General features: G+C 43.1%; 1 protein-coding gene across 2 annotated transcripts; it reads right to left on the bottom strand.

Annotated features, from left to right (window-relative positions):
• Window positions 1-245: 245 nt before the first annotated feature.
• LOC118221142 (thrombospondin-2-like) lies at window positions 246-26,389 on the bottom strand. Of its 2 annotated transcripts, none has more exons than XM_035405916.1 (22): window positions 25,645-26,389; window positions 25,060-25,131; window positions 23,730-24,283; window positions 22,577-22,661; window positions 16,850-17,052; window positions 16,345-16,485; window positions 16,160-16,253; window positions 14,636-14,806; window positions 12,674-12,850; window positions 11,489-11,662; window positions 10,792-10,919; window positions 10,293-10,445; window positions 8,381-8,599; window positions 6,959-7,066; window positions 6,565-6,724; window positions 5,835-5,953; window positions 5,337-5,571; window positions 3,325-3,552; window positions 2,571-2,842; window positions 1,735-1,832; window positions 1,480-1,619; window positions 246-1,054 (listed from the first exon to the last, which is right to left on the bottom strand). In XM_035405916.1, exons 2-22 carry the CDS (start codon window positions 25,124-25,126, stop codon window positions 1,047-1,049), a joined length of 3,534 nt encoding a protein of 1,177 aa, XP_035261807.1. In that variant the 5' UTR covers window positions 25,127-25,131; window positions 25,645-26,389; the 3' UTR covers window positions 246-1,046. The 2 variants fall into 2 exon arrangements, with proteins under 2 accessions (XP_035261807.1, XP_035261808.1); XM_035405917.1 differs by having other exon boundaries at window positions 23,730-24,280.
• Between the last annotated feature and the right edge of the window lie 193 nt (window positions 26,390-26,582).

Here is a 26,582-nt window from a genome sequence, read left to right as displayed (position 1 = left end):
ATTGTGAAATTCGTCTATGTAAACAAATAAATAATTATTTACAATCTTTGGCAAAGAAAAAACAAAACAAACAAAACACTGACTAAGAATGGAAGCAAAACAAATAATTTACAGACAAATTTATAATACAATCCTGAATATAAACATCTTCATCTCCCAGTTATAAAACAGTTTTTAATCAGAATAAAAATTGTGCAATCCCTTGGAAAATTGGGATTTACTGAAACACAAACAAAAAAGACAACTATAACAAAAAAGAACACTTTAATGGTCAGAATTCAAGAAGCCAGGAAACAGACTGGTAACGATTAAGAGCTCTTTGTGCAATTAAGCTGGAATGATGCAGTTTGGTTACAATGCAGAATACTCCCAATGAAACAGAACTATCCTTGTGAAATGGAGTCTTGTGATTAGATCACATGACATGCATCCCAACTATCCCCAACATTACTCTGTGAACTCAAGTCAACATGAGAATATGAACAAGAATAAATCACGTGAAGAATAAAAAAAGGTAATTTAGTAATACGTGGGAAAAAAAACTTGAAGAAAACATATAGAGTGGTCTTACAAATAAAAAAAAACCTATAAGTGGTTGACAATGTACAATTCATAATTCCTCCAGGCACATATTTGTTTGGATTGTGCACTTAATTTTTAGTTAATGGCATTCATAAGGCACACAAAGAAATATGATGGCCTTGCTTGTCTCAAGTTGTAAAATCTTACCTTCCCCTCAACACCCCTCCCTACAAACCCCACCCCTTCAACTGACAGGTAAAGCAGACATTAGCCCTGAGAACTCTGTATGGGTGGAGCTAAAGTAAAGTAACCTGGACTAACATGTGAGGATGTGGCTGATTTTGAGCAATTCTGCATCACTTTGGCATAGATGGATTGACCTCCAATTGGTTCATCATTTTTGTGGCAGATGTTTTGGGTATAGGAATATGGTATGAAAACTGATCCTGGTTCTGTGCATGGAGGCTATCTGGGCATGGAGGCCGTCCATCCAGAGCCATCACCGCTTCCACACTGAGCGGAACTCAGTTATCTAAAAAAACAAAATCAAAAAGGGACAGATCCGTAAAACATTATAGCACAAAACTTTCATTTACCATTTTAATACCAATTTAATACCACTAACTGAGTATTGAGACTTTTGCTGTGGTGACATGGTGACAGTAGTTTATCCTATTGTACTGTTTTTTTCACGGGAATACAAAGTAGAGAAGAGGATTGAGAATGGATGGAGCCGTACTTGTAAACGAGAAGCACACTTCTTGAAGAAAAGAAAGAAAACGAAAATCTAAATGTTCCAAGCAATGAAAATGGTACTGATACTAAGGTGTAAGTGGACACTTTGATTTTCGAAGCACCGTTCCATTGCAGAATAAGTGAGGCCCGTGGCTCATGGGAGTTTGACTCATTTTTGACGTGGTGTGGAGATGCAGGGCCAACGACCGTACAGAAACTCACCTCTGCACTCGTATTTGAGGTCGGAGAAGTAAACTCGCTCCTGCGAGAAGACAAAAAGCCCTAGCCTTCCGCCCGCAAATGTCCTATCGTAGACGGGGCCCGAGTCGGCCATAATCTGCTTCCCTTCATAAACAACCACCCTGGAAGAAGAGAGAGAGTGAGAAAGAGGCTTATCTAAATCTGCTCTATTTACTTTCACAAACAAGGGAACCCATTTTAGATGGCAAAGCGGTTGCGATTCCGTGAGATGTGTACCTGATGAAGCCGGTCTTGGGTCTGTGTATCAGGTGCCATCTGTAGGCGGTGTAGTCCTTCCAGCCAATGTTCTTGGGGTCATGCCAGAGGGTGCGAACCTAGATGCATCGCAAGCAAGAAAAATGATTCATGGGACTATGAGGAAACCCCCCCTCCACCTAAAGTTATACACGGGCTATAATTAGGCGCACAGCCACAGACATTGTTTGCAAAAACGTTCATATAACCAGACTCAAAGCTAACTTGGGTAACAGGAAAATACTTGCAGCCTTGGTAACAGGCAATTAAGAGACACTGTAAATGAATGCAATATGACCGACAGAACAGAAACAAACAATTGATTGTGAATGAATGTGCCAGTCGGCCTACTGATTGAAACCAGACCTCAGCTTGTTGAATGAATAAATCTGAAGCCTGCAAAACCGGGTGACCAGGGAGAGTCTGCTATTTTTTGTTTTCACTTTATAATCAGCAATTCAGACCCAAGAACACCAGGTGAAGTGAGTTATCTGTGTAGGCTGATTATTTGTGGTCTTCTACAGTCCCCTGTAATATGCCATCCAGTTCCATGATGGTACTCAGACACCCAGGATGTGCAGCTGGGATGACTACTGGAGGCCAATGGCAGGACATGGATGAAGACTTCCCAACCCAGAGTGGCTGGGGGGAGGGGTGTGTGGATAATTGAAGGCCCAGATTTCCTGTGCAGTGATGATAGGGTGAAACAACAGTGTGCTGTGTTTGCACTACCCTTCAGGATGATCTACTAACCTCAAATTAGACTAGTCTGACTGTTCAAATGCAGGGTAAGTCAGCTTGTGAGAACACCAGCCCACCTGCTGCTTGGTGTTGCCCGTGTGCCACAGGGCATTGCGGAGGTATTCGCCGGTGCCCGTGGTGGAGTTGACCACTTTGAGGGAGACGCCGGAGATGCCGAAGGCCTTGGAGGGCTTCTCCTCCCAGTAGGTCTGAGTGATCTGCTTCCACATCACCACATAGAACCTGCGGCTGGACTGGTACCCGAACACAAAGCCCGCGTAGTCGTCGTCCCGGTCCGTATTCACGTAAAACGTCCCACTGAAGTCCACTGCGTTGAATTCGTCGAACCCTGGGAGTTCGTGGAGAAGGGTGGGAGATGAGCAAAACAAATCAGACTACATCCATTCTCAGGGCCAGATTTAATCATACAGATTTCATTAGTGAGAGCCGTCAACTTTCAAAAGGCTATTTTTCTTACACACCTTCTTTTCTTACTTTGGTCTTAATTTCACTGACTGAAAAAGAATGCCTCCGACATGAAAATGGAATACACATGAAATGTTACAATTTTTTATACAAGATTAGGGACATTGGAAAACAGTTGACCATAGGCTACAGTAAAGTCAATTCACATTAATTAACTGAAGCTTGTGAACACAGCCAAGGAATTAGACATGTACACATTATACAGGGGTTCCCAGACCACTTTGTAATTTTTCCAAGAATGTGTAAACCAGACTCGTACAGCTTGTTTATGAGGACTCCTATGAACTCTTGAGGTCAGCGGACCCATATTGGGAGTCCTAGCACTTTTCAGTACCACTCACTCACCGACTGCAATTCCTGGGTCAGAGTTGGCAGTCTGCAGCAACTCCTTGCCCTGGTTGCGCACAACCCAGTTCGGATCAATCTGCGTGGTTCCCTTGGGGTCCAAGTGCACCATCTGGAACTTTCGGAAGTCGGTGATGCTGATTTCGCTGTTCTCCGGGCAAACATCAAAAATATCGGGGATGCTGTCGTTGTCAAAGTCGTCCTGGCAGGCATCACCCCGGCCGTCTCCTGAGGAGGGGTTCAGAGGGTCAGTCAACATGCTTCTTCACACTAGGAGCACTGTGCAACTATGCCAGTGTGTCATGTCCACTTCAAAGTATTTTGAAAGACTAAGGAGAAAACGTATTAAAATGTGCGGGGGGCTATAGTTGGCACCGGCATGGATTCGATACTATACCATGGGGCCCATCCAAGCACTAGATCAGTGCCTTGTTAGGACGAGGCACTGATCAGACCTCAGGTACTCTTTTTATGTGGATAGCGCCATGCAAGGAACATTGCCACTGCAGTGCCATGGACACACTCATCGATGAGCCTGAAACTATTTTCCACAATACCAGGCACAAATCACTACATCAGAGCTAGTACCAACTGAAAGAGAAGGCCATCTCACGCAGATGCTAACTAGTACTGTGTAGGCATGAACACTAGCTAGGAGGTCCTGATACAGCCATAACTTGAGGACTCCAGCTAGGAAGATCTATGCTATGGAGCTCAGCTTGCTGTCATGAGACGCACCTTTATTGACTGAGCCACTTTCTAATGAGAGAACAATGACGTTTCTAATGGGAAACATGCTTCCAAGTAACAATCCTTGGTATGTAGGTCTGTTCTGAATAATAATAAATCATTGGTTTGCTAAGGTGCGTGTCTGCTTCTAGTTCACCCAAAATGACTCGGAGCCTGTTGCTCAAAATACAGACATGTTTAAATCGCAAACATATCATCTGAGACCGCTCGTAAGTTCTGCTAACTGAGGGTGATCAGTGTGCTGGCCAAGGGCATTAGAGTGATCCCAGCGGTGGCAATATTCAGGGCCTCATAGATGCTGTTTCACAACAAAAGCAAACACTGGATTTGGATAAAGCCATTGTAAAATTCAGCTACACATTTTTGCGCAGCTGAATAAATTGACTATGATAATTGATGCCACATGGCACAAAGCACTGTTTGTCTTAGCTAACTATTTGAGTATCCTTGGCTTAAAGGATACTTACAGAAATAAAATGCATTTAAGTGTAATCTCTTGAATTACAAACACACACAAGCTAGAATAATCATGGTTTACAGCAAAAAGAAATATATGCCATCTCTTTGCACAGCAACAAATTCCACCAATTCATGCCGCAGAACTTCCACAGAACCAAGAGCATATTAAAATCAGGTTCACCGCTGGGGTTTATCCAGCCAGCCAGCCACATGCGCACATGCCAATGTGCAGTAAACACTGTCCCATGTTACATCTGCTGCCACGCCTACATGTTTCTGCCATGCAGTGAACATGACAGCATTGTTGGGTATCTACCTGATTACCTTTGTGGAATGTACTGTAGGTAAGAGGCAGGAGGTCAGAACCTACCGCCGCTAGGATTCTCGTATCTCTGCCAAAATGTTTACCTGTAGTACACCAAAGTGGCACATGCCCCACAAAATAACATCCAACAATAAATCCCCTAACATAAGGTATTCATTTTTAGTGTGCAATAATTACTGCTAAATTACAAAGAAATTACTCAATAGTGATCCCATGAGGTCGAGCTAAACTTGCTATTAAAACTGGTTAACACCCATTCAGTTCCTGACAGCACATTTTTGTATGACAATTATTTTCACCTCTATTCACATTCTGTATAAGTTTTGTCTCTGATAGGATTACAATATACAGCACGGAAAATGGAAAAAAAAAATGTTTTCATTTTCACATTTGGTTTTATGGCTTGTGAGCGTTTGGCAGGCATGTTTGTGAAGTGTTCTGCGATTAGCGTGAAACAGGGCCACTGAGCAGTGCTCACTGTTAGAGTCCAGCTGGTCTTCATTGGGCACCAGCCTGCAGTTGTCCCGGTCATCGGGTATCCCGTCATTGTCGTCGTCATGGTCGCAGGCGTCCCCTTTGCCGTCCTTGTCGTGGTCGGCCTGGTTGGCGTTGGCGATGTAGGGGCAGTTGTCCATGTTGTTCTGGTGGCCGTCCTCGTCGATGTCTTGGTTGTCGTCACACCGGTCTCCCACGAGGTCATTGTCTATGTCGGCCTACCGGGTGGAGGGTGGGGCACATCAAAAGACGTTTTGACCCTAATTCCAGAATATTTCACAGCCCCACAATTCAGCAGGTTTTCCAATTCTCTTTAAAATCACTGACGGACTTAGAGCAGACCATCACAGCTAATCCGGTTCAATAAATAATCATTTGAATCTGATTGATTGGTCTGGTTGAGACTGAATGTAAAATAGATAATTATTTTCAGATTTATGATTTATATTTTTGGCCACACCCATTCCGCCGCCCCCATTACCTGGTCTGCGTTGTGAACGAATGGGCAGTTGTCACACTGGTCACCAACGCCATCTAAATCAGTGTCCTTCTGGTCAGTATTGTAAACGTAGGGGCAGTTGTCCCGTTCATTCAGAATTTCTGAAGACAATAAAAAACATATACACACACACACACATTATTTATTTCCAAATGATTTATGTCTTACACTTTGAAATTACCCAATGGCCAATGTCTACATAATATATTTTTGACACAATCATTTTTTTCATTTATACAAATACCTCATAACAGTTACTAAGAGATACATAAAACACAGACACACACGCACACACACAGGGCGCTGCATGCAGGACTGAATTTTATTTCTGCATGACTTTCCACACTTTAGGAAAGTGATCCATCAAAGAGACAGTGGCAGAATGTGAGAGTGTTTGGACAAGTGCTGACTGGGAGGCAGACAGCATGTGTGCAGTGTGTACGTCCCCACATAAACATCGAAAATCACTGTCAGGCCCTTTCAAACACAGTTCTTTTTACTATCATTATTAGTCATCATCAATAGTAATCTCAAATCACTATGTAGATTCTATATTCAAAAATATGTGTCTCGCCCTTTCGAGGTATTTAGAAAAATTCTCAGCCCTCACCGAACACATTTAAATGAGCATTTTGCATGGGCGCTATTTGCAAGTAGTCGGCACGCAATAATGATTTCACAAACTATGGTTGTGAACATATGACTGATTTACCGTCTCCGTCGATATCGATGGCACAGGCATCTCCCTCTCCATTGTTATCCGTGTCCGTCTGGGTGGGGTTGTGCTCGTACGGGCAGTTGTCACACTGATCGCCAACGTCATCCTTATCATAATCAAACTGCCTCGGGTTGTACTGCAAGGGACAGTTATCCTGAAGAAGGCACAAGGAGGGAAACCTAATCAGCCATTTCCAAAACAATGGCCACCCTTCGTTTCACAGGCACCGACAGGCAAGCCTTTGAGTTGACCTGTAAACGAATTTCCGGGGTCGTGGCTACCTGTGAAGATGACAGCAACAGCAAAAGACAGGTAGAAACAAAAGTGACATGGATTTGGCATTCATTACAATGTTTCGATCAGGGTGCAATGGTGTTGGTTCACTCACCCTGTCATCCAAGATGTCATCGTTGTCATCATCGTTATCACAGGCATCTCCTTGGCCATCGTTGTCAAAGTCTTCCTGCCCTGAGTTGGGCAGTTTAGGGCAGTTGTCCTGAAAAAGCAAAACATAAAATGTAACTATTCATTAATGAGTAATCTATCACAGATGAGACATCATCTTAAACATTCCTCCAATTTCTGAATTCCTGAAACCATTTCATCACCAATTAAAGGCACTCAAAATGGCAGTCACTATCCCCAAGGTCTAAAATGTTTAATTTCAGTTATAATAAAATAAACCACACCACAGCTTCTCGCAAACTCTGAATTCTAATTTATTTTTGTGCCTTTCATTTTTCTCGTTCTGTTCATTTTCAGTTTCACTCTCCAACCAGTGCATTTAAACTTAACCTCATTTGTTGGATCATCTCTAGCCATTCACTTATTGGATAGATTATCTCCAGCCTTACTCTCGTTGGCTAGAAGTCTGATGACTGACAATCAGCAGCTATAATATAAAGCTGTGGTGTTTGTGGATATGACTTCAGTTTATGGCTAGGTATTTTCTCAGCATGATATTCAGAGGTTTCCCACTGAGAAAATGTGAGCACAACCACCTTTAGCCCACTCAGGTTCTCTGATTCTGTCAACACATCTGGCCTATCGAGTGCCTTGTAGTCAGCCTACACCTCTCTGTCAGTGTGATTTAATACTGATTGACTGACACGGTGGCTTTGGCCTGGGGGTTCGGGCAGTTTGGTGGCATGACCTCTGCATTCCTCTGATCTTTCAAACTGAGCACACCGATGCAGGTTCTGAAGGTCAGTACTGCAGTAGGGATTCTTAAAGCAACAGACAAATCTGCTGCGTGTAATGCACAATAGCAAAGTTTAAGACGGAAACTAGGAGCCCCTGAGCCAGTTCTGGTGTGAGTTTGTGGTTTGGTAATAACATTAAAAATACAACTTTGCCTGCCATTACCAAAAAAAGCAAGAAAAAAAAATAATAAACCAATTTCGTCAGAAAGAATTAACAACTCAATAGTCCATGTCCTCTAGGATAAGCACATTGCCTTTTTAGTTCTTTTTCAGGGGGCACACTACAATGCAATAAACTTAATTTACCCGTGCTGGTTTCACTGGGCACGTGCAATGTGTACAGCAAACTGTAAGATGTTTTACAGCCTAAGAATACTAGATTGTTGACCCTAAACTGTGAGGTAATCAGAGGTTTCCAGCCACAGGCTGTTTCTGTGTTTCTGATGTGCTTTTATCCTCTCTGCAGTCAATGAGCTGAGCCATCGCGGCCACGGCGGCAGGGGATCGTTCCCGACACAGAACAATTCTCTACTCTATGAAGTGAGGTCATACCTCCAGCCCTAAAGGGGGCGCTGTCTGATGGTGGCGGTTGAGTGGGAGGTCAGTACCTTCTTGCAGTGATAAGTGGCATTGGCGCCACAGACCAGGTCCTGGTTGGGCCAGCCGTCCAGGTCAAAGTCCTCGCCGCAGATGAAGCCGTCCCCGGCGTAGCCGATGCGACACTGGCACTTGTACATGGGGTCGCTGAAGTGGCTGATGTAGATGCAGTCGGCGTACTTGTGGCAGCTGTGCGTCTTATCCTTGCAGGGATTCAGGGGCTCACACACCTGGAGAGGATGGGGAATAAACATGGAGAGAGAGAGAGAGAGAAGTAGATGAAGAGAGAAGAGTGAGTAAGATAAGAAAGAGGGATGAAGGAAAGGACGTAGGAGGAAAGCAGAAGCAGGGATGGAAGGAAAAGAGGAGGAGGACAAAAAAGAAAATTGAAAGATAAAGAGGCAAAAGAGGAGTATGGGAAATTGAATGATGCTGTCACATAATTGCCTTTATTGGTTCCTTGGCTTTCTTTATCAAGAAAGCAAATACAAGTATTTATAAAGCAATCAATGCAGCAATCAAAACTTTTTAAAATCTAGGATTCCCACTGCTGTGCCCTGATTTTCATTAAATTAGTTCCATTTTTAGCTCTCTTATTTCTGTACAAACATTTTGTCCTCAGACATTTGGACTGTGGTTCAAGAGCCAATGAGCCAAGAGCCAATCTGCTGCTTCAGTGATGTCACAATGACAAGAAAAACTGTTGTCGACGAAAACGGTCTGCTTCAGGCTAGTTGGCATAGTAATGGCATCACTTTCAGGAGATAGGAAAGGCCTCAGGCTTTAGCATTCCTCAGGTTTCAAGCTACAGTCAGTCTTTAAATCATACTCTGCTGGTTGGCTTCAGATTCAGAAATGTGTTTCAGTGTGTTATAACTGAAAAGGTCTTCCAATCCCCCAATCTCCCCTTTCCAAAAAAGAAAAATATTGTTGTTTTGAATATCTTTTCATCCAGGGCCAAATATTTTGGCTGGTATTTTTCCACATTTTTCCTTCAATGTTTCTCCTTCAACCTAAAAGGTGTTGCTGGTGAAAGTCTGTGTGGGGAGGGGGGGGGGGGGTGTAGCCACATGGCAGGAAAAACTTCCAACATACTTTCATCTCATAGTCTTACTGAAGCTGCCCTTGCCACCGCTAACACCTCAAAGTGACACAGGAGACTACCATATCAGTTACATTGCTGTGGCCCTCATAAGAAACAAAAAAAGAAATAAAATATGACACATTTAGGCCAGCCTGTGAGGAACACATGTCTCTGCAGGCTGGATTCCAGATGAAGAGATACATTATGGAGAAAGGCCATAATATGTCAATCAAAAAATAATAAAATCAGGCAACACAGAGCCAGGTTCACATGATTTTGTATGGAGGTTCCTCTGTGCATGATATCATTGTCCTGCCTTCCCACTCAAATGGGCAAGCCCCCAGACAACGGAATCAGCTCACCCCCCAGAAGAGATGTTACACTGAGGTCCTGAGACACTACGGTCATTAAAGGAACACCCAGTACTTTAAAAAAAAAAAAAAGAGTAGGGTGTTAGCCCCGCTGTGCAGGTCACACTACCATAAATCTGTCTAGATCATATCTCCGACCACCTGGTAATTCCCCCTACATTTGATTGGCTATGCATTTCATTCCCACTTTGACTCCCTAGCTCCCAAGCTGGCCTACCTGGTTAAAGACAACCTGGTTTAAGATTTTTGACCTAAATGGTTGACCTAAACATGATTTTAAATGGATCCACAAACATTATTATTATTATTATTATTATTATTATTATTATTATTATTTGTATTATTATTATTATTATTAGTTCAGAAAATATTTTAACATGGCAAATGTTGTCATTTAAGAGGTATGTAAAGAATGTTACTTGTGTAAGTCCCACTGGAAAAGGTAGGATCCGTGAAAAATTTCCCCACCTGCTTATTCTTCTTGGCAGCCTCTACTCCCATGCCGTACGGCTGGATCCCTTTGTACCTGGGCGGGCAGGGCAGGCAGTGGAAGCCGGGATCAGTGTTGATGCACTGCTGGACTCCGCCCACCTTGTGGCACAGGTCTGACACCATATCACACTATTGGAGCAAGGGGGCGGGGCATAGAGAGAGAGATGGAGAAAAGAGAGGGAGTTTTATAATGATTTTTCTCTGAAGAGAGAGAGAGAGAAAGAGAGAGAGGTGAGTCAGTTTCATTATAAAACATTTACTGTCTGGAACATGGAGCCCCTTCTGGCTCTCTCTGCTGCTCTATCTTTGGTACCAGTAAAAAGGCAGTGAAAACACTCTGTAATTTTTGGTTTGCGATTGTTGTGCAATTAACATGAAATGTACACAGCTGGGCTCGTTATACATCATCATCACGTGTAACAGCCGTCAGCACCAGCCACTGTTCGCGTTTCAGTATTCATGGACTCCACTTTACCTCGTTCACATCCTCACAGTGGGTGCCGTTACCACGGTAACCCAAGGGGCACGGCCCACATGCCCAGGACCCGTTGACACCGGTGCTGCACACCACACCAGCGAAGCATGGGTTCGAGAGGCAGCCATCTGTTAAAGACCCCACCCACCATTGCAAAAAAAAGAAACAAAAAAAAACCACACACAACAAAATCTTTAATCTTGCAATGTTACGCTAGACAACTGTCTTTTTCTCACTGATATTCTTAGTTTTTAAATTAATTCAAGTCAAAGATCTGTACCTAAGTGTGAAGTGCGTGTTTTGCTTGATTGTAAAAGTTTCCTCAATGCAAGAAATTTTAGATTCGCACATAAGCTGAGCTAAAATTGCTTCTCAACTACAATAAGAACATTTCAGCATTCGAATCCTGCTCTAAGATCGCAGAATATGAGAAACACATGATGGATGGAGCCATCATATGCTATTGCTGACTCATTGACTCTTGACTGGTTTAAACAAGATTGCAATCAACCGCATGTGACATCTTCGCCAGCTATAGACTCTCAGACTACCGTTTTTAGTGCTTTCGTGTAGAATCAGTCAAATTTTAGAAAAGACTGTGTAGCAGCTTCACAGGCCCATCTGAAGCACTCCCCAGGGCAGGCCTGGTGGGGGTGGAGGTGGGGTTTATGGTGCCACGGGGATGCCACGTTCTCACCGACAGGGCAGGCCTCCTGGTTGCAGAGATCATTGTCGGTGGGCTCCCCCAGACACCTCCTGCCCCCGTACTGAGGCTTGGGGCTGTTGCACAGCCGGGTTCGACTCTTCAGACCCCCGCCGCAAGTGGCCGAGCAGATCGCCCACGGTGACCAGGGACCCCAGCCGCCATCGACTGGACACGAACAGACGGGAAGGATGAAACGCGCGTCACAAGCCGCCGGGCTGCCAGCAAAGGTCAGAAATGTAGTGCAGACACTGAGGGACACCGAGTTTGTAATCGGGTTTGACGTTTCGTATAGCATACTGCTGTAGCACTCTTCGCACAGTTCCATTTCAGAAATCATCCAGCTGTATAATTGGTCTTAGATATTGGTCTGCATAATTGTCTGGGATTGAGTTGTCTGCTAAGATGATAATAATAATAATAATAATAATAATTAGTAGTAGTGGTCTTTATATAATAACTGTTTCTAACTTTGTGGCAGAATATTGGATGAAGTACTGCAGAATTTTACATATTATACATTTGCTTCTGGAATATGTGCAATAGAAAACATTAGAAACCAATAATTGTACTTAAGTAAAATGTTAAAACACCAGTAAAGGCACCAAGCCATCAAGCCTGTACTTCTCTAATAAAGGGAACGTCCTGACAGTACACATCCGCCTCCTGAAATGCGCTCAATTTCTTCCTTATTTTCTGTACGGAAACTTGACCGAGTGCCAGAGCATTCTCTTTCACACAACTGGACTGCTTTCTGAAGCAGGACTTGCCATCGGGCTACACTATCGCCGTCTCTGATGTCGATTTCAAATGGAACTGACATTTACACTTGGTGTCTCAGCGGAAGCTCCCTCCTCTCATTTACTGCTGCTGAATATTCGCCTTCTCAGCTCTGGTCACAAGAGTTCTGGAAAAAATGACCTCACCAGAGCACATGCACAGTCTCTCAAGTGTTTTTTTTTTCTTTTCTTTTGGCTCAGAATCAGACCACGGCTCGGTCAGGAAGGCGAGCTGGAATGGGGATTTTTGGGAGTTGTTTCTAGGGCTGGGGTATTGCGGGTGATTCCTGTGGATGGGGTGTCACTGAGTAATCAGGCCTGCTCCACCGTGTCAGGTGCTGATTGAATTTGGAGAGAGTAGAGGAGGTGCAGTTTGTCCTCTCTGGGACACCATACTCACTAGGACAGGGCTCTGCCTCACAGCTCTGGGTATCTCTTCCATTGCCTTTGCAGTCCTTGCCCCCCCACTGTGGCACTGGGGCATTGCAGTGGCGGATTCGGGTGATCTGGCCCTCACCGCACGTCACAGAGCACGATGACCACGGAGACCACAAGCTCCACCCACCGTCTTGGCGAACTGCGGCATTCGGGCAGACAGAAACGTAAATGTCCAGCAGACAGACAAAGGCAGACAAGAAGACTCTAAAGTCAAGCAGCGAAAGACTGCAAACAGACAGACAGACAGAAATAAATGTTAAACAAAGACAAACAGAAGAGCATCACGCATACAGACGTTAATGAAACGTAGAACAAAAAAGACAGACATCACAAACAGGCAGAGAGTCAGTAACGCACACTGACAAACTGAAAGACAGAAAACATTGTTATAGTCATTTGATATACTAGTGCAATAACTTCACATATTTGGTACAGAGAGAAAAATGATAGAAATTAAGTTTGATTATGGGTCTGCAAGTTAAATCATGAGTCAAACAAGAGAGATTTAGCCTTGGCTCCAAAGTGGGTCAACCACACCCTCACTGATCTATTTCATACTCCACCCAACCAAATGAGGGTTTCCCCATGGGGCCACACCCCCCACCCCGCCCAATGAAAAGCTTTTATTCCTTTGAATCGTCTCACACACAGTCAATAACACACTCATTCATATACTCACTAATGCACACATTCATTTATATTGGCCCAGATAGGTTTTGTGTTTTTTTTGTGATATTTTACATACTGTATTTATAGACGTTTCTGACAACCTGCTAGCTTTACAAGAGCAGTTATAGGGTACTGGCATCTTAACTCTAAAGCCCCATGTACAGCAACATCATTACTTCAGAGGTTGTACGCATGAATATTACCTGATTAATCTTCAAAAAACTATCCTTAATATTGGTTGAAAATATTTCTTATGATGCATTCATCCTGATACCGCTGCACTTACGGAAAGCCACAATACTACCAGCACAATGTAAAAATTATATTAATGTTTATAATTGTAAATAAATGCTATAACATTAATATGTTAATATTTACAGCCTTTGGAAACATAATAATATATGTGTAAATTGTGAAGTGTATTCTCTTGCTTTAGACCACAAACTCCCAAACAACCATCCTGATAAACCCCGCAGATAGTCACAAAACTCTTGATATTTGTTGTATTTCTATTTAATGAACATACTGACTGCCATGGTATGATATGTTGCGTCATAACAACATTTTCTGTAAGCTTGTATGTAGAGACATTAGGTGCACACATGCTCATACACACACGTTTGGCAGATGTTCTCCCACCTTTGTTTTGTAAGATCTTTACCGTTTTCCCTCTCAGCTGTTAATCATTCATCCAATTTTACGATGACTGGTGATAATACATATGTCAATCTATCAAAGTTCTTAATCTGGGTAGCCCATGTGGGCTATGAGCCCGAGAAGTTTATTCCTAACCTCTCAGGAAGGAGGCCCAAATTCTGAACTGATGGCAGGGGAGGAGGTCGTTTTAAGTCCCCTCAAATATAATCTTGTTCGAATGCAAGTAGCCTTTAAAGAGTGTGAAGCGGTCATTTGACCACATATTGTTTCTAAGTATTAATATTTAACTGGTGTAAACCTGATGTAAAATGTGTAAAACTATGATTTAAAAAAAAAAACTGCTTTAGTGCATGGCGTACAATGCTTCTTGTCTTTGTACATCTGTCAGAAGAATAATAACTCAGTGATGTAGTGATGTCATAACAAGCAATTACTCCACGCCATAACTATAAGACACTACTTCCCAGGGTGCACCTCTGGGAATGGATGGCCGTGTTTGTTGCTTGTGAGTATGAGCGCGCAGTTTCTTTGCATGAGTCTGGACAGAGCAGGATACAGGTGAGGTCACGACAAATGAAGTGATGCAACAGGGACTCACCGCGGCTGTCGCATTTCCCCAGGCTGCACCTGCGGGTCTGGATGGAGGGGCCCGCGCAGGGGTTGCTGGCGTCGTCGCAGGACCGCCCTCTCTGCTGAGTGCCTGTGCCGCAGGTGACCGTGCACTCGGTCCACTCCGACCAGGGGGACCAGCCGTCCTCGCTGTCCATCGCTGATCGTGTGCGGGGCGACGGACGGAAACGCAGACGCGCAGGGGAATCCGGTCGTAGGTGCGCAGACGCAGGCACGCGCATGGGCACGGGCACAGACGGACACGCAGAGACATGAACACACAGACGCGAAGGCATGTCAGAGACAGGCAGGGGCACAGGGCGCTCACTTTTCCTAATCCAAACCAGAAAAGATTTGAGCTTCTCATCTGTCATCACGCTGGACTGGTGCCCATTTCCCCAATCTCTGTACACTGTCATCACTTCGGGGGGACTTTAGACAGAACCAATCAAAACTAAGATTGCCTAGCAGCTAGCAGTGCCTAGCTGAAGCACCCAGACCAAGGTTTAATAGCCATGCAGTTACTGTGGCCCTTCTGGACCAAGGTTTAATACCCCTGAAGTGGCCATGACTCACCAGTTATTTCTGTCTTGAAAGAGTTACCGTATGATGCTCACTGTTTTTACATATTTTTACATTTACATTTAGCATATTTATACAGCTGGGAAATTTTACCACAGCACCTGAGCTGAGGGTAAAGATCAATAGTCTAGTGATCTGACCCACCTTCAACAACTTACTTACAGTTCTGTCCTCATGCATAATGCATAAACAAGAGAGAAGAAAGGAAAGAAAGGAAGAGACGTGCGTGTTGTTTTAGAGCAGAATTTTAGGAGGAAGATTACTCGTTTTCAACCCATCATGACCACTTCAGAGCAGGGCTGAACCCAGAATTTCACAATAATCTTGAAAGGACAGAGTGGTTAACCCTTAAGAACACATTGGCATTTACTGTAAAAACTACTTCCTGTTATTATATCTCAATAAACAGGGAGGGTCATTCATTCCACATTGGATGGGTCTTGAAAAACACACATCTGGAAAAGAAATGATGCTCTCTATTAGAGGAAGATGTTATTTACAGACCCATATGTATTTGTTGGCATCTGCCACTCAAACTAAAATGAGGTCTTAAAACATCCCAAAAGGTTGATGAATAATGATAGGCAATTATGAGACTAAAACAAGCATTGAGACTGAGGAGAAAGGCTCTAAAACAGAGATGACCTAATAAGGACATAGACAGGCCAAATGATGGGTGGTTAATGGTCTAAATCAGGCCAAAGCAGGGATGACGAACAGCTTAAAACAGGCCAAAAAGCAGGCAGTTAAGTTAAGTGAAAAAGAAATAAAACACCACAAAACATCTGTGAATAAGGACCTAAAACAGGCCAAATGATGGGTGAACAAGGACCTAAAACAGACCAAAAGCTGGGTGAACAAGGACCCAAAACAGGCTAAAAGATGGGCAAACAAGGACCAAAAACCGGCCAAAAGATGGCTAAATACTCACGGAGGCATACAGGGCAGCACTCCCCGTCAATGAAGGATGGACTGGCACAGGAAACAGCGGGACAGGATATCTGACGACACACCACCTTTGCCTCCTGTGAAAGAATGACATTTTAATTTGCACACCCAGGAGATATAGCGCAATGCATACCGTAACCACAATGCTGAACGCATGCCCTGTATCACCTGACAGGTGCACTTAGTGCAGCTGTCCACAATCCATTCCTCCTTGTCTTCAAACAGTCGGCCGTCCTGCCAGCACATTTGCTGTTCTTTGGGGTTCTTCATCTTGGACAGAGCCTCACGCATGGCATTATTCTCCTCTGTCTGAGAGAACACACACACACACACACACACCACACACAGTGGTTACCAAAGGGTTTTCCTGTAGATTTTCTCTTTCCAGAATGAGTTGTATGTGACTAAACGTAGAGCATGACTCACAGTTTAAATGCTGTAGCCACATCCCCTTTCATTACTTTCATTACAATTATTAGTGAGTCTTGCGTGAGTTACTTCTGAATGCTCTAACTTTACTGTGGTTTTGGGGTATTGCGAATGTTGAACGACATGAATGTGACTTTGCCAGTTTTTGGGCTGTGCACCAGTGGTCAAGACTTTATATTGTGGAGAGGGTGTGGCCTGCCATCAGAGGCGTGGCCTGTTGCTGGGGGAGGAGTCGAGGACTCACCACTTTCTGCAGGCCATCCATGAGATTGCCCACAACGGTTCGGAGGCCCTTGAGCTGCTGGAACAGGCTTGTGAGCTCCTCGCACGAGCGCTCGCACATCATGTCTGCTCCCCCCTGGGGGGCGTCCGTCTTCTGGCCGATGAGGTTGGTGGCGATGGAGGAGCCCACGTCCTCCCCACTCTCACTCACTATGTTTTCTTCCTCTGGACAGAGGAGGGGGAAGGGGGGGGGGGAGCACACAAGCCGTTTAAGTCACAATGGATTAGGGATCAATACTTTTCACAATATCAAATAATACATTTTCCCAGGAAAAGGTGTATGCTGTCCTGGGAATCCCCAGAAACTGGGCTTGTTTTTAAGGCATAAGCTACCAGTAAAAATGTGTTGGTCACATTTCAATAAGGATTAAATAAAACAAGGACAAATATGCATAAACCTATGGGTTTCCAACATGACAATGTACTTAAAGAACACCATTTCAACTAAATTTGTTAAACTAAGTAACCCATCAGAATAAGTTGAGACGGAAGCCATGTTCTGTTGCAGTCAGAGTCGCATGGTGGTGTGAGGATAAGCCATACAATCTTAAATAGTAATCCACCACTCAAAGTTCACATTACAGACTGTTTCATTTTTCAACACTTGAAACACATTCTAAGCATTAAATAGGTCAGTGGGATCAATAAAAAAATTATGATATTGATTTTGTTGACTTCCCAAATTTGTAGACTAAGGCCTATGTGCTCTTGCATTATAACGCAATAGATAGTCTATAGCCTATACAATGTTTGAGATATGCATGTGCAAAAAAAAAAAAAAAAAAAAAAAATATAACAAATTGGTCCATAACAATTACAAAATAAACTTTGGCCTATTATACATAAAACAGATATCTCCCTAAATAAAACAAAATGGACATTGGCCAATATGCTAAATAAAATAAAATGGACATAGGCCTGTAATAACGTGCATAGCTTTTTTCCTTTGGAAATACACTTAAAAAAGCAGTCTGCATTGATGGTCTCAGCAGTTAAGAGATTTCTAATCTCTGTATGAAATTGTCCACAGATAGAAAGTTTTTTGGGACTAGAGGGAAAAGGCTACTCTGTGGAAGGGGGGTGGTGGTAGTTGTGATCTGCCTTGTGATGCCCAGGCCTGAGGATGTTTAATCCATGCTAAAGGAGACAAAGGTCCGTTTAGCGTCAATGTTCCAGAGTTCCGCGGATCTGTGAAACGACCCCTCAGAGGGAAGATGAGAGCCGGCTGCATTCCTGAGCCTATCAGACCAGGGAGGGAAGGGGAGGACCTAAAACATGGCTTATTGTTTTTGGCACGCTAATGGAAAAAGAAAAACAGCTGGGTGGCTGTTTTGAGTGATGAGAAAACCAGGCCGTCTGCCATAAATCTGCTTCAGCTCCCGTTAGATGTGCGTACTTCAGACGACTCAAGGAAAGCTGCTTGTTTCTGATTTTTTACACGTTACAAAACCAGCCTTCATCAAATGAGACACCTTCACTGGAGCTCAGCGAGCCTGCTCGCTTATTTTTACTGTTCGTGGAAGACATTTCACGTTTTTTAAAGCGCTACCGCAGAGCTAAACACAAGGGAAGGCTCTCATGTGACCAGGAGATTAAATCATTACAACATTCAAACTCAGCACATGGGCGGAGACTAGACTTGTTACTGAGTCCCAGAGACAGGATTCAAGATACCTTTCTTTAAAAAAAAAAAAAGTTAGCAAATGTTTCTTTGCATCAAAGTGGGTTTTAGTGTCAGCTCTGAGAAGTCTGCGGGGTGTATCTGAGGTAAACATCTGTGATCAAATTAGCATTCTGCCCTCATTAAACAAGCAGAGGTTGGCAGAGGCCACAGTTCATGACCTTTACAGTTGACGGGTTGGAATAGGGAAGTATACCATATCCACAAACATGTAAACACACACAGATGGGTCTCTGATTTTCTGCAGTTTCAACCGTTAGGCAGTTGACGCCGGGAGCTCCACGTATGCAAGGCAGTAATCTGGGTTCCAGACCGACCAGGAAGTGAGCGTGCTCTGTTGCCCTTCTGTCTCAGAGACACTGCTGTAGGTCCTGTTTTGGACCGGGGTTTGGGGGGGGGGGGGGGGGGGGGGGGGGCGTGTTTGGAAAAGGCAGCCCAGTGTGGTCTGAGACAGAAATTTACAGCACCTTTGCCCCATGAGGTTCATACTTGTGGGAGCAACTAAATCTGGATTGCTCAGGGGAAATACCTAAGTCATCAGCACAGGACTGCAGTGGTGGGAAAGGTGGTGCTAATGTTACTGGGATAGGATTGCGAACATGGATACATTAGACTGTCAATACTCTCTAGTAAGGCCTTGAGTGCTTCCTTCTTATTTCAGTGGTTCAGTGGTATGACAAAGGGAATCTCAAAGGAGCCAGCAAACATAAGTATTCAGCCATTTATGGCTAACCAGTATAGGCTGGTCTTCACTAAGTGATAGTGAGCACTGTTATTGTGTAATATATCATCAACTTCTTTGGGGACTAACTAGACATAATGAACACATGGCTCTCTTCCCCATTTACATGACTGCTCCACTCACACATAAAGTTCTAACAATATCCTGGTATCCTCTTGTCAGTGTAGATACGCAGAACTCTAATATCACACCACACATTCTTTTAAGATAATCTGTAATTAATTTGCCAGAGGAAATTCATGTTTGTAAAATGTAATGCACCAAGTACTGTAGACACTAGCCCATTGTATGATGAGGATCCCGGTTAAGCTATACAACTGTGAAATGTTCAGTTTTAATTCAGCTTAATTGAATTTATAAGGGTCCACACAGGATAAACAGTACTCTACCTGTGTAAAATTTACTCTATTACAGGTCACTTAAAGTGAAATTGCACTTTATAACACCTCTGCTTCTCATGACTGATATTGTCCTTCTAATGATAGTGTCACCCTTAATTTTTTGATTATTTATTTCATTTTAAATGCCCAACGTTAGAAAGAAAGACCTATTTTCTTTAAGCGCAAGTCCACATAGTTGCATGGTTTCCGGTTTTTTCTTCTTCAATTTCGTTTCGCGGCAAAATCGAGAAGAAGTGAATCAAAACATTCCGTTAACTTAGCGTTGAAATCGAACAAACTGACGTTCTTTTGTTTGATGCGATATCGGTGTAATAATGAGGTGCATTGTACCCAGTTGTTATAATGCCCCCATTAAACTTGCCTTGAAAGCACATTTTCATAGTTTTCCATGCGATGCAATTTTGTGCCAGACGTTGCTGGATGTAATCAGACACCCCAACATAACAGCCAAAGAAGTTTGCAACCGAGGACTAATGCAGCGAGCACTTGAAGCCACCGACTACCAAGGCCTGGAGCTGTACCCACCATTTTCCCATCGTTGGTCGAACCGCTCAAAGTAGGTACTAAGCGGGCTGGCTAACGCTATCACGTCTGAGATACATAGGATGTCTACGGTAACAGTTAGACAGCTTGCTGGCTGTTGTTATAGGGTTGCCACCATCCATTTATTTCATCCTCAGACATTTTCGGTTTCGCTAGCTAGTAGTAATACAACACTATTTCTACGTCCAACCTACTGTTATTGCCTGCACACCCACATCAGAAGTCGCGCAATGATATGCATCCTCCAGTTCGACACTAAACTGCCTGGGTCTACTTCCTGCATTTGTAAAGGAAAACAACAAAACAGCATAAAATATTAACACAATGAAATACCTAATCGAAAAATGAAGGGCAACACATTCATTAGAAGAACAATATCAGTCATGAGAAGCAGAAGTGTTATAAAGTGCAATTCCCCATTAACACTGAATATTTTGTCTAAGTTATTATGGTAAATTTGCACTAAGCAAACACAAGACTCATTTTGGCAGGGCCTTAACTGTTTGCCAGCCAGAACAGGTGTAAACCAGATGAAGCACATTTCATATGGATAGAGGACTCCACATCACATCAGAAATTATGTTCCATCTTTAAACAGAGAAATGCATTTAGCAAATCTATTCTTAGACTTATAATATCATGAAATACTGAGTAGAGCCTTTCTTGACTGGAAAAGCCCCTTGCCTGACAATTTAAATTACTTGAGGTCAAAAAACAATTTACTCAAAAAACGTAAGCTTCTTTGAAGGAATGCACAAGACAGAAAAGGAAAAGAAGACTCTGTCTAAAGCAACATATCTTGCAACTGTTTTCAATTAATTTCTGGCTAAATCTCACCCTGTTTGGCCCTTTTTTGTCAGAATTATAAATTGGCATTCCTGATGGCATTATAAATGCCGGTTTCCAGACTGTGACATCAGTGCAGAGGAACGCTGAACCTCTTTTCCAGTTCAGTTCTCCCCCGCTCTGATTCACTGCTTGAAAGAACCCAGCTTCTTCCCCAGCCTGGTATGGTGGGTGGGCCAGAGTTACAGGTTAGAGCTCCATCAGCTACATCCTGCTGTCGCCAGACACAATTGGTTTTGTCTTGCCAGTTCTTGGGTGGATTCCTGGTTACAGGTATATAAAATTTTCTTCTGACATCATTGCAGGTACCCAAAGGCTCTTGGCATATGGGTGAGGATAATTGTGACCTTTTAACAGAAGAAGCCCTGAGTAGTTGAGTCCAGTGAAAAACGATTTCTGCATTGCATCCTCATCCAGTCATCTCACGCCCCATGACAACATGGGCAGGGCAAACGTGCAGTTACAAGCAGCCAATAACAGGCAGCACCCAAAAATGACCTCATTGTCACCCACTGCGAAGCAGCTGAGAGTATAACCATGGAGACCACAAAACTTCTTCTGTGTAATTCTTCATCCTCAGCAAATCAGAAGAGTGCACAGAGCCAGGAAAAACTAAGATAGACATCTGTGCATTTCTCTCCCTCTGCACATCTACTGATCTTATTCCAATGGTATCAACAGTACCATTTCCTCAAAACAAACAAAAAACAAATACATGAAATAAAATAAAAATTGTGCAATGTGGTCAAGATACTTCTGGATCTGAAATACCTGGATTCTGACATTCTGAGGCCCAGTTAAAGAAATGAGATGGACAAAATGGAATGGGTGTGTGTGTGTGTGTGTGCATGTGCGTGCATGCATGTGCCTGTGCATGTGTGTGCCTATGTGCATGCGTGTGTGTGTGTGCTCTGAATCTGGCGTCTGTTTTAAGATATTTACATTAGTTTATCCATAAAGAGAACCAACCACCAACCGCTAAGTCCTTCCATATGAGACAGAAAGGCTGTAATTCTGCTGTCTGCTGAAGGACTGCTGACTGTGCAATCTCAGGGTGAGGTGATGTCATTGAGAGAACCTAAGCACTGCTCACACAAGGCTTGATTGCCAGTGCAAAGAAAGTAATTCAGTGTTTCAAAGAAGACAGGATATCTCCCACTCCTTGCCACTTTGACATTACGGCAGTATTGGGAAACTTGTTAGAAGTTGAAAGAAGCCTCAGAAGTCTGAATTCACAAGCGTGGCTGCCACAAAACACTGCTTGTTCTGTACTACAATGTTCCACAATAGCACTCAGTGTTATTTTGGATTTTTATAAAACATTATAATCTGGTTCTAAGCAAGTGAATCTATTTGTTTCATTATGGCACAACTGCCAAATTTTATAGTTGGTATCTGCTGGTGACCATTGCCGTTCATATCTATAGAAATCAAATAGTGGCATGTTTACGGGGTTGCCACTTGGCTGACCCTTACCTTGCTTGGCGACCTCACAGCCCCGCCCCCTGAGAATATCTTCCAATGCCGTGTCAAAGATGAAGAGCACATTCTGGAGAAGGCCCTGGAAGAACATCGAGAGAGCAGCTGTTAGCCACTGGTACTGAAGTGACAATGGCTGGACATGCCGAAACACACCCAACCCTCAGCTAAAGCGACTTACATGCTCAATATCTATGGGAAAGGGGCATGGCTAATGGCTTGCCTTAAACACTGCCTGGAGACTGGGCTATTCAATCCTCTGAGCTATAAAGTACACCTAGCTTACAGCTGCTAGGATTGGAAAATATTTTCATCTCCAATAAATCCTTTCCAAAGGAAGATGAGTTCTTTCAAAATTCTGTTTTATTATTTAGCAAAAATGTATTTAACGAAGCAATAAACTGGGGGATTGGACATTTTCCAGTTAAATCAACAAAAGCAACAAAATGTGACCTTATGTTCCGCATAGAACACAGAAACATGGGTAGCATCTCAAGCAGCTTCAGTCATTAAAAGTTAAAGCAGTTTGCCTCAATGTAACATAACTCAAGGGATGACAGTAAGCTAACATAGTGAATTATTCCATGCCATTAAACCATGAACAAATATTGGCAATATTCCATACACGAGACACAGATTTTATATTACAAGAAGGAACCTGTTGAATTCACATAATTTGGAATTTGCATTTCTCCCTAAATGCAATACACTACTTAGGTCTACCATAGTCTACGAAATATACATGCTTTCTAAGCTTCAAACTCACAGTCTGGTCCTTGTATCCTTCTTCATGGCTTTTTATTCAGTGGCACTCATTACAGAAATTCTGACAGTGACTTTAATGAATAAAAGTAACAACAATATTGAGCAAAGCACCTCACAAGAGAACCATATCAAAGAAGAGGCAGTTGGGTGCGGCTTCATTCTAAGGGAATTCAAGCAAGCTTTCAGATTCCCAAGACCAAAATCCACTTAACCAGCAACGACATTGTCTAATGCTGCCAGTAGCCTTATATCACCTTCAATGGCTTAAATTATTTTACATGACAAAATGGCAGGTCTTGACCCACAGTTGGGAACCAGTGGCCTAATCACAGCGTGATTCCTAAATCTAGCTCAACCTCCCCGCCCATTATTCTCCTTCTCTCACCCGGTAGTGGCTCTCTCGGGTCGCCCCCTTGGCGAGGTACATGCTGCTGCCCTCTGCGCGAAGGTTTTCGTAGAACGGCTCGTCCAAGATGAAGCCATCGACGAGGCTACAGCCCACATACAGGTTGGCATTCTCGCCGTGCACGTGAAGCGTGATGTTCTTCCACTGCGAGTCCGACAGGTCCACGTCCTCGAAGGACACCACGTTCTGCGAGCCGTCCATCCAGTACACCAGGTCCAGGGTGTTGGTGCGGCCATTCGACACAATCTCCAACTGTCGACGGTCACCAGGCCCCTCCAGGCTCAGCAGGGTGCCCCGTGAGCCGCGGTCCTGGCGCATCGTAGCCAAAAACACGAAACCTTCGTTGTTCTGCACCTGCCGCAGGATCTGGCGAAGCACTGGCATGCTCACCGTCGGAAGCTGGTCGAATCGGATGAAGCGGTAGGCCGGCGTGTCAGGGTCATGACCTCTAAAGAGCTTGGCGCCGACGGTCTTGCGCGTGATTTGGCTAACCTCGAAGAGGTCGAACACTGTTTCATCTTCCACCTCTCCTTCTGACAGCAATGAGGAGGGAAGAGGAGGGGCAAATGTTGAAAACATAATGACAAATCTGGGTGAAACCACGACTGAGAGCTTTCATTAATCAGTTTCCTTAAAACTTCTCAGCCCTTTATACACACATACTGTACAGTGTTGCTTGTTTGAAATGGCCCTGGAAAACCCATCCCTAACATAAAAGCCACATCTTTCCTGGGGGCTAGTTTCCCCAGGATTCAATCAAAGCTGCCAAAAACAACGGACCAAGTGACTTTCCCTTTTAATATGTTTTGACAAGTATGTTTAAATCCAGGATTGTTTTCAAATGTAATAAAAATGTATTAATTACAATACTGCACTCGCTTTTCACTGCAGTGGAAATACTTGTTTATTGCTGATTGCAGCCACACTGAGGAATGATACCTCTTCTGAATTCTCTACAAACTTGAGCAGTACAAAGTTTAGAATTAAATGGAAATTAACTTCCAAAATTCTAAGTGTTCTAGATTATTACTATATTACTTTCAAATTAATTTGTATCTTATATAACAAACCCCACAGCTACACCTACTTAACTTTCAGCTCCATTTTTCTTTCAAGTGACGTTTTCGAAAATTACACTGGAAATTACAATACAAGCGCTTTCATTCCTATGTATCTTAATGTGCACAGTATGGCAGCATATAATCCATTATATATTTATTATTAATGACTTGGAATGATAAGTTAAGACATGGTTGTCGCAGACCAATCAAGATTGTTTTAAATGTGCGACACGTGCGGGGATAATTACCTTCAGTAAGGGCAGAAACGCACAGAAACAGAACTGGCAACCAAAAAGGACTTCCAAAAAGAATCATGGCTCCTTGAAACACACACACACACACACACAAAATTACTGTAAATGGCTGCAATTATCCGCACATCCCTCAAATTGGTAAAATGTATTACACCTCGGATAATACAAAAAATCTGTTTTCATTTTCCTGCAAGTGAAGTAACTGTATGCAGAATGGTGCACCAGCAAATGCTGAATCTGAATAAGCACGTTGTCAATAATATTTGTATTTGCTGAATTTCTCAGCATTAGACAACAGGATACTAAAAAGGTCATCAAATAATCAGTCACTGTAGCCATGTCAATTACAAAAATACACACAATTTCTCGGAGAAAAAATAAACCGTATAATACAAAGTTTTCATAATTACAATTCTCATAGATTAATGCAGTAAACGGACCTAATCCAGCACACGACGGTATAGCCTAAATTGATAAATCAGGAAGCGACACGATCTGTGCTTTAAAAAATTATAATTAAAAAGTTGCAATTAAACAAAAACATGTTTTGTAACAAACTTTTAAAAGTTAAAAACCTACCTGCTTCGAAGGTACCGTCCTTGGACAATCGGATTTAAATATCCACCGATAATAAGAAATCCTGGAGAAAACGATATTCTTGCAATATTACAAAAATATTCGGAAAAATAATTTAAAAAACAAAAACAATGTAGCACCAACACGCAGTAGAAAAAAGGAGGAACAGATCCACACCCGTGTGGATGTCTGGGGTGTTAATGGCATCAAGAGCATCTGGTTACGCCCTTATATACCGTTTAGCAGGACGCTGTCAATCAGGTTTCAGATGGAGACTCGCGCGAAGAAATTACTGCAGCCCCCTTATGGCAAAGTGACTGTTATATGTAATAACTGTCATCTGCATCTTTTTTTCATAATAAAATGTCCAGTGATTATTTAGCCCTACAAGAGTAGCTACATACGGTCCGACTGTAGACCAGAGCAGGACTATATGTATGTCGTAAGAGTGAATTTAACTCTGGAGATTTTACTGCGGTTGGCGCTAAACTTTTTTCTGTTCGAATATTTTAGAAGTTACGAATAGAAATATTGACAGAGACGCGGGGTGGGGGCTGTTGGAGTGAAAGCAGCCCCGCGTTCGCTTCTTAAGATCAAAGCCGAGGTAAATCCAAAGGAGTCTTAACATATACTGTTACGTTCTTCTCCATACTCGCTGGCATCACGTCCATGACATTGCCCTGGAGGTAATGCGTACGGGAAAGGTTGGAGCACGCCTGGAACTCAGCACAGGTTATGGGATTGACGATTTAGGTTGAACAGAGTTAGGTTATCTCAGGTTAAGGGGACACAGATTGACCGCATAGCTGTACAATTAGCCTACCACATACGTCGAATTCCGCAGGGATGACTCTAAAGAAATCCTCTTTAAAGTAAGATGAATGAGATCCCGCCTGAAAGACAGCCAACTCTTGGATATAATGTTGCAGTCATTAGTAGGC

The sequence above is a fragment of the Anguilla anguilla genome, chromosome 2 (genome assembly GCF_013347855.1).
Source record: "Anguilla anguilla isolate fAngAng1 chromosome 2, fAngAng1.pri, whole genome shotgun sequence".
Lineage (NCBI taxonomy): Eukaryota > Metazoa > Chordata > Actinopteri > Anguilliformes > Anguillidae > Anguilla > Anguilla anguilla.
Note: the sequence above shows the minus strand (reverse complement) of the source record. Positions and strands in the feature narration are given on the sequence as shown.

Excerpts from the sequence above, each read along its gene's own strand:
- LOC118221142 (XM_035405916.1), bottom strand. The coding sequence starts at position 25,126 with ATGATTCTTTTTGGAAGTCCTTTTTGGTTGCCAGTTCTGTTTCTGTGC. Across the intron at positions 17,053-22,576 it reads CTGTGAGGTCGCCAAGCAAG|AGGAAGAAAACATAGTGAGT; the intron begins GTAAGGGTCAGC and ends TCCTCTGTCCAG. Across the intron at positions 1,620-1,734 it reads CCCAAGACCGGCTTCATCAG|GGTGGTTGTTTATGAAGGGA; the intron begins GTACACATCTCA and ends CTCTTCTTCCAG.